Source organism: Triticum aestivum, chromosome 3A, assembly GCF_018294505.1.
Source record: "Triticum aestivum cultivar Chinese Spring chromosome 3A, IWGSC CS RefSeq v2.1, whole genome shotgun sequence".
NCBI classification, from domain to species: Eukaryota; Viridiplantae; Streptophyta; class Magnoliopsida; order Poales; family Poaceae; genus Triticum; species Triticum aestivum.
The window spans coordinates 713,025,890-713,041,917 of NC_057800.1; the positions used below are offsets into that span (position 1 = coordinate 713,025,890).

General features: G+C 48.9%; 1 protein-coding gene and 1 pseudogene across 1 annotated transcript; one reads left to right on the forward strand and one right to left on the reverse strand.

The window, feature by feature from the left end:
- The first annotated feature begins 802 nt into the window (after positions 1-802).
- Positions 803-4,049, forward strand: LOC123063417 (protein LIFEGUARD 2). The gene is made up of 4 exons (XM_044487184.1): positions 803-1,124; positions 1,777-1,890; positions 3,191-3,348; positions 3,453-4,049. Exons 1-4 carry the CDS (start codon positions 890-892, stop codon positions 3,657-3,659), a joined length of 714 nt encoding a protein of 237 aa, XP_044343119.1. The 5' UTR covers positions 803-889; the 3' UTR covers positions 3,660-4,049.
- A 4,636-nt stretch (positions 4,050-8,685) lies between these two features.
- LOC123057228 (uncharacterized) lies at positions 8,686-9,733 on the reverse strand (annotated as a pseudogene).
- Positions 9,734-16,028: the final 6,295 nt, after the last annotated feature.

Below are 16,028 nucleotides of genomic sequence, written 5' to 3' on the forward strand. Positions count from 1 at the left end.
TGCTAATTCGAAAAATATCGTAAATTTTGAAAAACATTTCTTGAATTACAAAAGAGTTTATTGTTTCATAAAATGTTTATTGATTCAGAAAATGTTCATGCATTTCAAAAAATGTTCGTGGATTTCAAAAAATATCCAACAATTTCGAAAAAAATGTTCGTCTATACTAGAATTGTTCGCCGATTCAAAAGAAAATGCTTAAAAACCGTCTGCAATGTAAAAAATGTCACAATTTTTAAAGTTTTTTTTTGTAAATAGTAAAAAATGTTCCCAAATTTGTGAAGTGTTCACGAATGATCGAATACGTAGTTAAACAGTAATGCTTCTGAGTGTTTGTGACTTACACCCGCGTGAATTTTGAAGAGTTAACTGCCGGGTGGATTGGAATATTATAGTATGCTTTTAAAACAATGTTTTCTGAATTTCATAACAATTCTTTGAAGTACCAAGTTTTTTCACAACCACGATATTTTTTCGAAAATGTGAACATTGCTTCAATTTTGAATAAATTTCAAAAAAGAAATATTTTCTTGTATTTGTGAACAAATTTCCAAATCATGCGATGATGAGATGTGAACAGAATATGATCATCGCCATTGAAGATTGTGACTTTTTTTTCTCCCGTTGCAACGCACGGACTCTCTTTTGCTAATCATCAATCAGAAAAGAAAAAGATAGCATCTGCCTTTCTCCCAACAAGAAGAAACCGCGTAACAATTCCACCGTCCATGATTCTTTTCTGCCTGACCAGTGGGCCCAGCAGGTTGATCGGTGTCATCTGATCTGACTATATACTGCCTCCGTTCGCTTTGCTCCGTCCTGCCCACTCCCCCGCTCGCTTTCCGCCACACCCGCGAAAACCCTACCTCCGGAGGCAACGCCGGGCAAGATGAAGGGCGGCGGCGATATCGAGGCGGGCACCGCGGCACCGAAGGGGACGACGGAGAGCCCCGAGCTGCGCTGGGCGCTCATCCGGAAGATCTACGTCGTCCTCTGCCTGCAGCTGCTCCTCACCGCCGCCGTCGCGGTCGTCTTCGTCAAAGTCAGCAGCATCCCGCGTTTCTTCGTCTCCTCCTACGCCGGCCTCGGGCTGTACGTCTTCATCCTCGTCTTCCCCTTCGTCGGTGAGGCCTCAAACCATTTCTCCTCCATTACGAATTTGTGATCCAATTGCAGCGAGGGTTTTCTCTTTTTGGTAAAAGAAACAGAGTATGTATGTCAAGGCCTACAGGGGCTGTACAAAATTAAGTTACGACATACAACAAGTGCGTTTTAAACGCCACAAAACAAATATGTTGCACAATTATCGGAATCCACGGTCCCAATTTGGTAGATCTGAAGAAGATTTTCGTTTCGCTCTGTGAACTAGCCACTGGAGCTCTTTCTTGATTGTACGCCTGCAAGCATAAAGACTTGGAGTGAATCCCCTGAAAATAAAAGGTCGTTGCTTCCGGGCATTTCGACGAATTTGTATGCGTGCCATTTCATCATGTCCTTCCCGCAAAAAATAAAAGATTTAATTATGTCTGATTTTGAGGGCCTTGGTCACAGGACAGGACTAACTTTCCCTTTGCTTTCTTTGCATTCTCGTCCCTGCAAAGCTATGGATTTTTTGCAGGAACGTCCCATGCACTCTTAATTTTGCTATACTACTGTAGATTGGGACGTGGTAGCTTTGTGAATTGCAGCTGGAAGTTATTCTGTTTCTAAAATGCCTGTTAATTTTTGGTATGCAGTGCTGTGCCACTTGCTAAAATGCTTGTTGTTTTTACGCAGTGCTGTGCCCGCTGCACATCTACCGCCAGAAGCACCCAATCAACTTGCTGCTTCTTGGCGTCTTCACAGTGGCCATCAGCTTCTCTGTGGGCTTGACATGTGCCTTTACCAGTGGTACTCTTTCTGCTCCTAGCTTCTTCTTGAGTCGCTCTGCTGCTTATGTATATCAGCACATGCTATCATCAGAATCTGATAGCTCCTGCACCATCAAATTCTTGAGTCACATCTGCCAACTCCTAGCCTGTTCACCATGTGCCTTTAATGCCCCTCTCATTGTGTTAATTCATTACATATCCATGGCTAGTAGATATTTTCGTACTATTAGCTTCCTACTGTTATCGTATGGCAATTGTGCTAGTCACCATGTGCGACAATTGATAGTTTCATACTGTTATTGTGAAGCATTTTGTTTGCGTGTGGACTGGGTTCAGAAATACATCCGCTGCCAATTTGCCATACCCGTGCAAATGGTAGACACGGCCAGGCAGCCCATGTGACTGTAGTTGATGCATTTTCCTAGTCTGTGTTGAGGGCAAATTGTAGTTGTTGGTCACCATTTATGATTGATATGCTTGTCTGAGTTAGAAGCATTTGTAGTATTGCCAGCTAGCAGGATTACCTTTTTAGAAGAGCTGGCTTTGCTATTTTCAGCGGTTACTTTTTCACTAAGAAATTGGCAAACAGTAACCTTTGCTTTTCATAGAACATTGGTTGGAACTTGCATATATTTTTACTGTTTCTTCCGGCAACTATTTGTTTTAAGATACATAGTGTTATGATAGCAATAATATGTCAGCCGAGCTGCTCTTTGATCTGAAGGGCCGATTTGTCCAATAATATGCCAGCCGAGCTGCTCAAGTTGACATGGTTTTGGTAAGGACGTGATTTAGGCTGCAGGACTAGCTTAAACTTTTATCAAGATAGAAAGGATTTTCAGTTGATATATCATACTAGTGTCGTGATAAGACAATAGATGCTTCATGCATGTGCTGGTTAAATCTCATTGGATTAAAGTGATTGAAAATACATAATCTTTCGATTTAGACATAGTTATATTGACAGGCACTCTGTGATCTGTCATCCATTTGTGTTTGCGTTAGTGTTCACCACTGCATTTTGGGGTTGTACCAATTCCAAGGTTCTTTCTATCTTGTACCACATCGCAGGAGGTTGCTGCTAGTTTGCTTCTTCAATGCATCACTGCCATTTACTTCAGATTTTAGCATGCATGTGCTTTATTGTTTAGTCAAATTTACATGATAGTTCATTTAGAGATGTATGCGATGGTAAGAAAGCAATTAGTTCATTTAGTAGCCGTCCTCTTATATATATATGTGTGTGTTTTGTACTTTGTTGGTAGGATGGGTTTTCTTTGATAAAGAACCACTGCTAAAATAGTCCGCTATGTGTGCAGGCAAGGTCATTTTGCAGGCTGGGATTCTTACAATTGTGGTTGTCTTGAGCCTCACTGCTTACACCTTCTGGGCTGCAAGGAGGGGCAAGGACTTTAGCTTCCTTGGTCCTTTCCTATTTGCTTCTCTGATGATTTTGCTCGTCTTTGCTTTCATTCAGGTTAGATGCCGTCCGTTCCCTTCTCTAGTTAGGTGTGTCGCCCATTTACCTATCAGTCTTCTCTATTCTATAATGCAAGTACTGATCATGACTTCTGTTTGCAGATCTTCTTCCCGCTGGGCAAGCTCTCTCACATGATCTATGGCACGCTGGCGGCACTCATCTTCAGTGGCTACATTGTCTATGACATGGGCAGCATCATCAAGCGTTACAAGTATGACGAGTATGTCTGGGCTGCCGTCACGCTCTACCTTGACATCATCAATCTGTTCCTGGGCCTGCTGACTCTGTTTAGGGCGTGTGACAACTAGGCACGTCTCCCTGCCCCTGCTCTCTCGTGCTTCAAATCCCGTCGACGAATTTGGTATCCTGATGAGTCTTTGACATGAAGAATTGTATAGTCTGGTCTGTCTCGCTGGCACGGTGAAAATGTTGCTTACTTTAGTTGAGTTGATCCCTAGTAGAGAGAAAACGTAAGAAAACCGTGTGCCGGTTCTATCCTATGGATGGTGGATGTGATGTTGTCTTTAGATGTGCTGGATTGGTCGATTGGTGGTGCTGGGTTTATTTAGCTGGGTCTTTGACATGCTGGATTGGTGGTGCTGGGTTTCTGATATCATTTATGTAGCTGCGTGGCTTCAGGACGAGGGCGATATTGTTTCCTAGCACATATGAATTGGTCTCTTGGCCCGTTTTGTGGATGGTGTTACTCGTGGACTATATATGAAATACTCCCTCCGGTCCTTTTTATTCTGCATATAAGAATTGTTTGAAGTCAAACTCTACAAAGTTTGACCATATTTATATGAAAAAATATCACATCTACCATGATAAAGTTATACAACATGAAACTTTAAGTCATGACGCATCTACTAGTATTGATTTCACATTGTGAATGTTGGTATTTTTTTATAAAGTTGGGCAAACTTTACGAAGCTTGACTTCAGACAAATTTAATATGCGAACTAAAAAGGACCGGAGGGAGTAAATGAACAATCAGACCTATTCTACGCCAGAACTTTTTTTTTTTAAAGATCCGGGGTTTCCGGCTTCATTGATTTAGAAGAAAGCAGCGGGAGAACAGGGGGTGATCAAGCGATCATGGATGCAGTTTGAGAAATGAAAATGAAAACTACAGGGTGACCGACTTAGCCCTCGGCCTAATCTCTCGCTACATATTCCCCGAAGGGGGGCTCTAGGCATGTTGCTCCTGCCATTCTTCATAGCTCGATCGTGTTCCTGATGGAGTGCAGCACGTCTTCAGCATGGGGGAGTTTGCTGTTGAAAACACATGCATTTCTCTCCTTCCATATCTCCCTGGCTATCAGCATCATCATCGTCTTGAGCCCTTTCCTGGAGTTTGATGGTGCTAGTTGGACTGTTTTTTTCCAGTGCCTCAGCGATGAGTGGCTCGTTGTTCTGGCAAGCTGCAGGGCTGCACATCCATTCCAGGAGGATGCCGCCTCCCAAACCGACCGTGCGAGCGGGCAATCCCAGAGTAGGTGCGTAGAACATTCGAGATTTCTGAGACAGAGAGCGCAGAAGTAACCGTTTGGCCACCCTCACCGCTGCAGGCGATCGTTGCACCAGAGTCTGTCTTGGAGGAGAAGCCATGCAAACATCTTAACGGTTCCAGGGGCCCAAGCCTTCCAGATTGCCGCCTTGATTCCGGGATTAGGGGCATCACTTGCCTGCAGTTTGTAAGCAGCACTGGCAGTATAGACGTTTCCACCACCTGCCACCCAGGTGATCGAGTCTTCCTCCGTTGTTAGTGCGACGTTGGCCCTGCGAAGCTTTCGCCAGAGCTGCAGGTACTGAACCACCATTTCGGCCCTATTGTCGTGCTGCAGGTCTTGAATCCATTTGTCATTTGCCAGGGCCTCTTGAACTGTCCTGCCCTTGCCACGCGAGTGCTGGAAAAGAGTTGGGAACTCTTGGCATAGAGGCATTGATCCCAACCAAGAGCTTGTCCAAAAAGTGGTTGTTCTTCCGTTTCCCAGCTGCACTGAGGTGGCCGATGCAAAGAGCACACGATCATCGTGATTGCATGGGACGAGAAAGCTCATCCAGGGGTTATGCTGTTGCTGCCATGAAAGCCAGAGCCATCGCATCCGCAGGGCCGCGCCGAAACGGTGGAGATCCAGGATGCCCAGCCCTCCCTTGTCCACCGGCCGGCATACCTTATCCCAAGCCACCTTGCATTTGGCCCCGGTGATTTTCTCGTCCTGCGCCCAGAGGAACTGCCTGCGAGCCTTGTCCACTTCTCTTAGGATTTTCTTTGGGACCTTGAGGACGGTCATGGCAAACACTGGCAGCGTAGTTAGCACCGCACGCACGAGGACTCGCCTGCCAGCCATGCTCATGAGCCGACCCTTCCATCCCGCCAGCCTAGATCGAATTCGGTCGGTTATGAATTGGAAGTGCACCAGCCTTAATTTTCTCCTGGAAATGGGCAGTCCAAGATAGGTGGTTGGAAAAGAGGTTTGCTGTCCTCCGAAACTAGCAAGCACCTCAGACAGCTAAATGTCATTGCAGTTTATTGGAATCACCGAAGACCTAGCCTGGTTCAGTTTGAGCCCCGTGCAGTCGCCAAATTTTTTCAGTAGAAAAAGCAGCGTGTCCACTTCTTCCTTCTCTGGGTTTGCAAAGATCACCGCATCATCCGCATATAGGTTGGCTCTCATGCTGATCCCCCGACCTGGCAGCGGAGCCATTGCTCCCTCCGCTGCAGCGGCTGCGAGCAGGTGGTGCAACGGGTCGATTGCCATGATGAAGAGCAGCGGAGAGAGGGGATCGCCTTGTCTGAAACCGCACCCGTGGGAGATCTGCGGTCCAGGGACTCCGTTGAGCATGCATGACGACGATGCCGTAGATAGCAGCAGTGCGATCCAGTCACGCCATCTTGGTGGGAAGCCCATCCGCTCCATCAGCTCGAACATGTACTCCCAAGAGATTGAATTGAAGGCCTTTGCTATGTCCAGTTTGAAAAACAGAGCCTTCTTGTTCATGCGGTGCAGCATCCTTACTGAACTTTGAACGTATTGGAAGCTGTCATGGATGCACTTTCCTTTTTGAGGTGCTGTCTGTGCCGGGGAGATGATTGCACTGAGGGCCCTGGACAGCCTAGTCGAGAGCACCTTTGAGATTAGTATTGCGATTGAGTGTATGAGGCTGATCGGCCGGAAATGTCCCACTTCAGAAGCACCGTTTTTCTTGGACAGGAGCACAATGAGGGCAGTGTTGAGGCTTGCAAGGTTTTGCCCTGAGAGGTGATAGAATTTTTTAAAAACAGCCATGATGTCCTCTTTGATTATGTGCCAACAAGATCTGAAAAAATGGCCATTGAAACCGTCCGGACCCGGGGCTTTATCCGCTGGGGAGTCGACTATCGCTGCCCAAACTTCTGCGTGCGAGAAGGGAGCGTCCAAACCCTGCGGCTCGATCCTTGGGACGTTTATCCTGTCCCAGTTTAGGGTTGCTTGGCGTGATTCCTGTTTGCCCAGACTGCTTTGGAAGTGATCATGAATCATTTTTTCTTTTTCCTCATGTTCGTAAGCCACTGTGTTGCCGCTTGCAAGAGAATGAATGTAGTTTTTTTCTGCTTCTTGCTCTCATTTTAGCGTGGAAAAACTTAGTGCTCGCATCACCAACCCGCAGCCATGTGATCCTTGAAGCTTGCCTCCTCCGTGCTCTCTCAATGGCTGCCAACCCTAGGACCTTGAGCTTCAGCTGCTTTCTGAGGTTGATCTCGACTGCCGACAGTCTTCTGCTCTCCTGGGCTAGATCAAGAAAACGGATGACTTCATTTGCTATGTGAAACTGCATGGTTGCCCTCCCAAAAGTGGTTTTGCTCCATATCTTCAGGTCCGCTGCCGTCCTCTCAAGCTTCTTCTTCACCCTGACAAAAGGGCAGTCATGGTGCACTGGCTGTTGCCACGCTCGCAGAACAATTTCTGTGAAGCGGGGGAAGCGCGGCCAGAAACTCTCAAACCTGAAACGTGCCTGTCTGCATGGCTTGCTTGTGGCTGTCAGGTACAGCGGGCAATGATCCGAAAAAGATGTAGAGGCAGGCACTAGGATGTGATCAGGGTGCAGTACTTCCCAGTGCTCGTTGCAGAACACTTTGTCGATGCTGCAAAGCGTTGGCACTTCTCTTTCGTTGCTCCAAGTGAAACGTCGGTTTTTGCATTTTATCTCCCTCAGTCCAGCTTGATCAATGGCCCTCCTGAACTTTCAATCATTCTTCTATTTATATTGGCATTGTTCTTGTCAGCAGCTTGGTAGATCATGTTAAAATCGCCATTGATCATCCATGGCTCTGCCGTAGATGGAGCTGTCGCAGCGATTTCAGCCAGGAAGCTATCTTTCTGGGCGTCATCTGTTGGCCCGTACACCGTGGTGATCCAGAAGTGCAGCCCAGAGTGGAGCTCAAGAACCCTAGCCGTAATGGAGAACCTTCCTATGCTATGAGAAACTACGTCGACTACCGTTTTGTCCTAGAAAATGGCCACACCCCCTCTAGTACCTACAGCTGGGAGGACGACGCAACCTTGCAGCGAGGAGCCACCGATCTCCCTGGCCATCGCCGTCGACCACACCTCTATCTTGGTCTCCTGCAAACACAACATTGCTAATCTATGCGCGGTGGCCACGCTGTTGATCGCAGTACACTTCGCAGGGCAGTTTAGTCCCCTAACATTCCATGACATGAAGTTCATGGTATTGTCATTCATCTAAAAACCAGTTGTTGCTCCGCCAGCTGAAAAAACTACTAATGCAAGGACGAAACACCATCACATACAGCCTGGGGCGGCGACGACCACCCGTAGGCCCAAAACCCCGTCGCCACGTAGCTAACCACATCATCGAGGAACTAAACATTGGCACTAAACCTAGCTCAAGCCGGTTGAAGACCAGCCGCTGGCGGATCCTAGCTACATCTGATAATGCTAACATTACTACACTTGCAGAATCTCCTCAGCATCTGCCAGACCTGCCATGCCCGCCGCGATCTTGAGAGCGCCTTGATCGAGGCCGGTGAGCTTTGCAATGGCAGCGATGTTGCCCTCCAACAGTGGCTCTTGGAAGCGCTTCGTGATCTGGGCGGCCGCTTTTGGTGTCATCTTGTCCTTTGGGCCGAGCTCGCCAAGCTCCTGGATGAGGCGCAGCACCGCCCTCTGGGCCACTAGGGTGGTGATGCCTGCCGCAGCCTGACGTGCGCTCCGGCGAGAGGGGGCCGAGAGAGCCCTGGACTTTGGCGGAGCAGGGTGGCGAGGGCGTGGAGGCTGGCGCGGAAGAATGGGTGCGGGCACCGCCTCGAACAGCTGAGCCGCCTGCTCATTGCGGCTGTCGATCACCATCTCGCCCACCTGCTGGGTCACCGCATCCAGCTGGAAGCCCACCGTGGCTGCTGCAGGGGAGCTGACGCAGGGCAGCAAGCACGGCAGCATCGCTGGGCTCTCGAGCTCCCCTGGCTTGACACTCAGGCGGGATGGAGGGGAGTGACCACCGTCTTCGAAAGCAAGCGGGGTGCGCAGGGCTTCGATCATCGTGTTCTCCATCTCCAACTGCATGCAGTCCGTGCGCGGGGGCGGCGAGAGGGCGCGCCCCGAGTCGGAGAAGGAGAAGAATTAAGCGACCAGGTCCGCTTCAGCCGGCGCGGCCTGCACCGATCGAAGCGGCTTGGGCGGCATGGCACGCAGAGTGTTGGTGTTGGAGCTCGAACCCTCCTCCTTGCGGCCCACGGAGCGGCGGCTTCCGATTGGGGTGCGGCTGCGCTGGCGATGCACGTTGTTGACGACGCCATCGCCGCCGCTCCTGGCGTGGCAGCCATGCCCGAGCAGCCGATCCCTCCAGGACCGACTCGAACCTCCGCTCCCACCATCACCATTGCGGTCTCGATCGGAGCCGCCCAGGATCGGGCCGCAGCCAGCCGGGCCGGCACGCGGCGCGAAGCTGCGCGCCCGGCCCTGGCCATCCTCCACATGGGCGACCCAGGTGCCGGCTCAACACGGGGGAGTGGGCGGTCGTCGCTGTCATCCGAAGAAGGCAGGCCACTCTGCCCCGAGTGGGAGGAGCGCGGTGAAAGGGGCGACCAGTCCTCGAGCAGGTCGACGTGGATCAGCATGTCGTAGCGGCGTGCTCCAGGCGGAGGAGGAACACGGCGGTCGTCGGGGGCGATGCCGATGATCTCATCTGAGCGGCCGGCGCCGCGCTTGAGCACCCAGAGGGCGCGCTTGGTTGGGATGTGGGCAACATCCCAGACCCAGAGCCAGCACGCAAAGGTTTTGGTGTGCCCCCTCTCGAGAGTGCGCGAGTCCAGCCGGTCGACGCGGCCGATGTCGCCGAGGGCCTCCTCGGCACCCGGCAGGTTCCAGAATTGCATCGGTGGGTCTTCTATCACCACGCGCACGTGATGGTTGAACTTGAGGATTGCGACGTGGTCGTCTTCATTCCACGCTCTAATGAAGTACTTGCAGCCGTCGACCTTGATGACGGCGCGCCGCACGGCATTGTCCCGGTGCGCGGGGAGGTCGAAGTGGACGAGGAAGGCTTCGAGCTGGTGCGCCGTGACGCGCAGCTGATGCGGGCCGGTGGAGAGCTGCTCGAAGATCACCCTACCGACGGCCGCTGGGGTGGTGGAGTGCGAGCGGTCGGCAGCGGTGAGGGTGACGACGTGCTGGCGCAGAACGTGCTCCTCGAGCTCCAGCGCCGGTGTGGCCACGATCACCCGGTGGCTCTCACGCGGCCGCCTGGCCGGATCGCACATGAGCAGGCGGTTCATGTCGGGGTGGGAGGGTGCTGCCGGAAAGACGAGGCGGTCTTGGACCGGGGCGCGCGCGGCAGCTGGCAGCTTCAGGCGATCTCGAGCAGGACCCCCGGGCCCTCCATTCCGAGGGTTCTACGGGCACTCCTTGCCGTAATGCCCAACGCGCTTGTAGATGATGTAGCGGAGGGGATCACGACAATCTACCCGGCGGTGGAGCTCACTGAGGCAGCGGAAGCATTTGCCTTTGAAACGGCTTAAGAAGGCCTCCCTGCCTTCGCCCGTATTGGATGAGCCGCGGCGGTCCGAGCGCTGCCGCAGAGGGTGCTTCCTTTGATCCGACGAGCGTGAGCGGGGCCTCCCTTTCTTCCGGGAGCGGACCTCCGTCCATCCATCGCCCGTCGCGCCTGCCTGTCCCGAAGAGGAAACGGGGGCAGGGGAGTCGCGGCGGACAATCAGGGATTTAAGGCGCACCGCCCCCCCCCCCCCCCCGCAAGGGGAACCGCAAGGATCCGGCGGTCCCAGTGACACACCTGCCCTGGGGCGGCCGTCCCGGTGCAGGATTCGCGGCGTCGAGGCCGAATCTGACGCAGCAGTCGTCGAGGCCGCGGACCACGGGGAGGGGGGGGGTCGAGGGTCCGACGGTCCGAGGCGCGCCCCCACTGGGCTGCGGGGAGCACCGGCCAAGGCGAGCAGGGTTTCCGGCGGAGGAGCTGGCGGCCATAATGGCCGGATCTGGTGGCCGCCGCGGCCAGAGCGGCGCGCGGCGTAGGGGAGAGGAGGGGAGAGTGTGGGAAGATGGAGCGGCAGTTTCCCTACGCCAGAACTTAAGGACACCCGTTATCATGTAAACCACTTAGTAACTCTATCAGTTTTCATATCTGTGGCCTCTGACATATGAAATATAGAGGCTGCGAAGACAAAAGGAAAACTCACATTACATGTGTGTTCCACCTGCCATTGACTACAACGGTTCTTTTTGTCAACAAACTAATTCAGAACATGTTTAATTCAGACTTCAGTTTGAACACAAACAGAAGGATTTTTCACTGCAGACCATTTGTATCAAATTGTGAATAGAAACACATCGTTGTAGGTCCGTCCTTTTGAAAGCAAAGCGCAACCAAACAATTGTCATTTCTTATCTGACTTTTCACCTCCCAATACACCCATAATACCACCCCATGCCAAATTTCACTCTTTTGGAACAAATTTAGGTTTGATTCATCTTTTATGAAAAATGTAAAAATGCAATTGGTGCCTAAATACAAGAAATTAGATATAAGAATTGATTAAAAAATTTAAAAGCTTCTCTAGTACTAGGTTGCTTTAATCGTGACAACAAATATAGACAACCTTTCTATACCGTCAAGCATGTCGTCTCACCGTGCTCTGATCATGTGGCGCTGGCCCTCCAGGGCGCCCCAGACGTGGGTCAGCGAGGACCAAAAATAAGACAGTACGAGGTGTTTTGGGAACGGGATGTGGAACTGCCAGAAGTGATTAAGGAAGCTTGGAATTCGGTTGGAAGTGTAGATAATCTGGACAAGCTACAAACTGCCTTAAGGAAGACTCTGGCAACTCTCAACTCTTGGGGCAATAAGAAATTTGGAAACATATCTAGGGAGTTGGCCAAGTCACGTACTCAATTGGAGGAGCTTATGAGCATGAACGCTGACAGACAAGATATAAGGAACGTTACTGATAAGATGAATGAATTGATATATCAGGAGGAGATGATGTGGTTGCAATGATCCATAATCACATGGCTAAAGGAAGGGGATCGTACCACCAAATACTTTCAAAGTAAAGCTGTTTGGCGAGCACGTAAAAATAAAATACGTGCGCTAACTGATATTATTGGAGTGGTTCACTCAAATTTTGAGGAGATGGCCGCCTTGGCGAATGATTATTTTCAGGAAATTTTTTCAGCTGATCTGTCGCTGGATGCTTCATGGGTGATTGATCTCTTAGAACCAAAGGTGTCAGCCCAGGACAATGTGCGCCTTTGTGCCCCTTTTGATGATAAGGAAATATCTGATGCTTTTTTTCAGATTGGGCCATTAAAGGCCCCAGGGCCTGACGGTCTACCGGCGAGGTTTTTTCAGCGTAACTGGGATGTGTTAAAAACCAGTGTCATAGCAGCGGTGAAGGAATTTTTTGTCACCGGAATTATGCCGGAAGGAGTAAATTCTACTTCTATTGTTCTTATTCCAAAAATTCCTAACCCTACTAGTTTGTCTCATTACAGACCTATCAGCCTATGTAATGTTATATACAAGGTCATATCCAAGTGCTTGGTGAACCGTATGAGGCCTTTACTTGACGATATCATCTCTCCGGAGCAAAGTGCCTTCATTCCAGGGCGTATGATTACAGACAATGCTCTTGTGGCCTTCGAGTGTATTCACCATATTAAGCAAGATAAGGATCCAACAAAAAGTTTCTGTGCCTACAAGTTGGACCTCTCAAAAGCTTACGATAGGGTGGATTGGAAGTTCTTGAAGCAAGTGATGCAAAAGCTGGGTTTCTCTCAACGATGGGTGGACTGGATAATGTCTTGTGTCACATCGGTGAATTATTCTTTCAAACTTAATGGGACCCTCTTAGATTCATTTGCACTATCGTGTGGTCTTCGGCAAGGCGATCCTCTATCCCCCTTCTTGTTCCTTTTCATGGCAGATGGTCTGTCCGCTATTCTGAAGCATTATGTGTCTTCTGGTGATATATCTCCGATCAAGGTGTGTAGAAGAGCACCGGGTATCTCACATCTTTTATTTGCCGATGACACCATGCTTTTCTTTTAGGCAAGCAGAGCCCAGGCTGAGAAAGTTAAATTGGCTTTGGATCAATACGGGGTAACAACGGGACAATCTCTTAATTTTGATAAGTGTTCCATCCTCTTTGGTATTGCATGCCCCGAAGATATTCAGGAGGAAGTCAGGGGGGTGTTGCATGTTACTAGCTTAGTGTTTGAGGAGAAGTACCTTGGCCTTCCAACTCCAGAGGGTCGCATGTCGAAAGGGAGATTCCAAAACCTTCAGATGAGTTTAACCAAGCGTTTGGTCCAATGGGGAGACGGTCACCTTGCCCAACCGGTGAGGGAGACTCTTATTAAATATGTTGCGCTTGCTCTTCCTACATATATGATGGGTGTTTTCAAGATTCCATTCTCAGTGTGTGATGAATTAACACGGATGGTACGTGCCTTTTATTCGGGTGCTGAAAAAGGCAAGAGGAAAGTACACTGGCGTGCATGGGAGGATTTACAACAACCAAAGAGTAAAGGAGGTGCCGGGTTTAGAGATTACAGAATATTTAATCAAGCCTTATTAGCACGACAAGCTTGGAGATTGATTTCAAAACCTGATAGCCTGTGTGCACAAGTGCTCAAAGCCAGGTACTATCCGGATGGAAACATAGATGATACTGTCTTCTCCGGCAATGCATCTTCTTCATGGCAAGCAATCAGCTATGGCCTTGATCTGTTAAAAAAGAGCTTAATCTGGAGAGTGGGGAACGGCAGAAGTATTCGTGTGTGGCGCGATAATTGGATCCCAAGACCCTTCTCCTATAAACCCATCACCTTACAAGGAAGATGCAGAATCCGCTTCGTGTCTAATCTACTTAATGATAATGGCTCATGGAATGTTGGGCTGTTGCAGGAGTATTTCCTCCCGGCTGATGTAAATGAGATACTGAAAATAAGGGCGTCTCCTAGGCATGAGGACGACACCTTGGCTTGGGGGCCGGGCAAGTTTAGCGTTTTTTCGGTCAAGAGTGCATACCAATTGGGTTTTGAAGAGGCTCACAGGAGTTCGGCAACGGGCTCTAGCTCGCGACCTAACGGCCGGCGCTCTTGTTGGAAGCTCATATGGTCTTCGGATGTTCCTCCTACGGTCCAGAATTTTGCGTGGCGGGTTGCTACAAACTCGCTGCCGACATGGTGCAACAAGTACAGGCGTGGACTTGAAACAAGTAACCTTTGTCCGGTATGTGCTAGTGAACCAGAGGACTGCTACCATGCTCTCTGTCGCTGCTCCTTTGCGAGGATCTTATGGGATGCAATGTCTGAAGTTTGGCCTCTCCCATGTTTATCTACCCTGCAAAATAACGGGGATGAGTGGCTGTTGCATGCACTTGAACCGCTACAGGAGATTGAGAGATCTATGTTATTGCTATCCATGTGGAGGGTATGGCATATACGCAATGAGGTTGTACACCATAAACCAGCCCCGCCTATGGAAGCGTCGAAAAGATTCTTGGTAAGCTATTTGGACTCTCTGATTGGTATTAAAATTGATCTCTCTACTGATCCACGCAAAGGCAAGTCTACCATCACATATGAAAGACGGAGTCCGCATATGATAATGGAAAAAAGGTTACCAAGTGGTCAGCACCAAAGTCCGATGGGTGAAGCTTAATACTGATGGGTCTTTTGCGGACGACGGAACAGCTGGCGCTGGAATGGTCCTATGCGATGATAAGGGAGCGATAATTTTTTCCTCTTGCAGGCAATTGTTCTCTTGCCGTGAGGCACTGGAAGCTAAGTTATGTGCCTGTATGGAAGGTTTGTCCTTTGCCATCCAGAGAAGTGAGATACCGGTGATCGTGGAAATGGACTCACTTGTGGCAGTGAAGATGATCCAAGCTTCGGAGGTTGACCAATCCATTTACTCGTCCATCATAAAGGAGATTAAATATCTTATGTCTCTTCGTGAAGTTTGTATTACTCATGTAAATCGTAGCCAGAATAAGGTTAGTGATAGCCTAGCTAATTTTGCTCGTATTGAGGGTAGAACCATGACTTGGTTGGGCTCTGGACCTCACATATCCATAGAGTTGGCTGCGATGGACTGTACAAGCGTAGAGATTGAGTAATACAAGTTTTTTTCATCCGCAAAAAAAATATAGACAATGTTGGACTGCCATTCTTAGAAGCTGCTTCAAAAGGTCCTAGTTATGAACTGTTTGAAGAGTGCACCAAGAGAAATCACGACACTATGAGATTATTATTCTTACCATCAAGGATATAATACATGATACACTAGTGCAGAAAAACCTACCTAGTTGTGACGTGTCAAAAAGCATCATGTTGGCGTGTCGACCCGACGCCCCTAATATGGTGCCACTGATAAAAATTGTTGGTGGCGTGTGGATCTCCACGTCACCACTAACATATACTGGTGGCATGGGTTCGACATGCCACAACTGAATTTTCACAGCACACCACCAATATAGATTCTAGGCGGAAAAAAAATTGATGTTCCCTTCCGTCAACAACACATAACGACAATTTACGTAACAACATAACTGAATTAAGCATAGTAGATTAACAACTTAGAATAGATTCAACAAGTTAAATAGGTAATCAATTGAGCACATAAAAGTTTTGCAACTAATTACAAAATATAAGTTCTCGATCAACGACAACTCAACATAAAACCGTCAGCTGGTCAATCTCCTTCTTCAATTGATCCCTCTCATCGATCAGTTGAGCCGTCAATTAGGTGATCTCTCTCCATCCTGCAGCTCATCCCTCACCACCTTCAGCTTTGTGATGATAATTTTTGAGAGGCCAGAAGCAACTTGTTGAGCATGTCCACGTCATATTTTTTTCTTCAGCTTGCACATACCCCCCACCCCCAGGGTCTGAATCCTATGTAGCCCAAAGAATGTAAAGATGTAAAGATGAAATGTTTGGAATCAAATTATCATAAAAAATGATTTAGTTGTACACCTATGAAAATAATAAACATATAAAACAAGAACAAGATTATAAAAAGGGAAATGATGGCCATCATAACCTACAAAAGAATGAGGTTACATTATATACAATGAGTGAGGCTTAACCTGCAAAAATTGGCCTAACAATCTACCATGGATTACTTCCAATGTATCATCTTCAACAATG

Excerpts from the sequence above, each read along its gene's own strand:
- LOC123063417 (XM_044487184.1), top strand. The coding sequence starts at position 890 with ATGAAGGGCGGCGGCGATATCGAGGCGGGCACCGCGGCACCGAAGGGG. Across the intron at positions 1,125-1,776 it reads CCTCGTCTTCCCCTTCGTCG|TGCTGTGCCCGCTGCACATC; the intron begins GTGAGGCCTCAA and ends GTTTTTACGCAG. Across the intron at positions 3,349-3,452 it reads TCGTCTTTGCTTTCATTCAG|ATCTTCTTCCCGCTGGGCAA; the intron begins GTTAGATGCCGT and ends TTCTGTTTGCAG.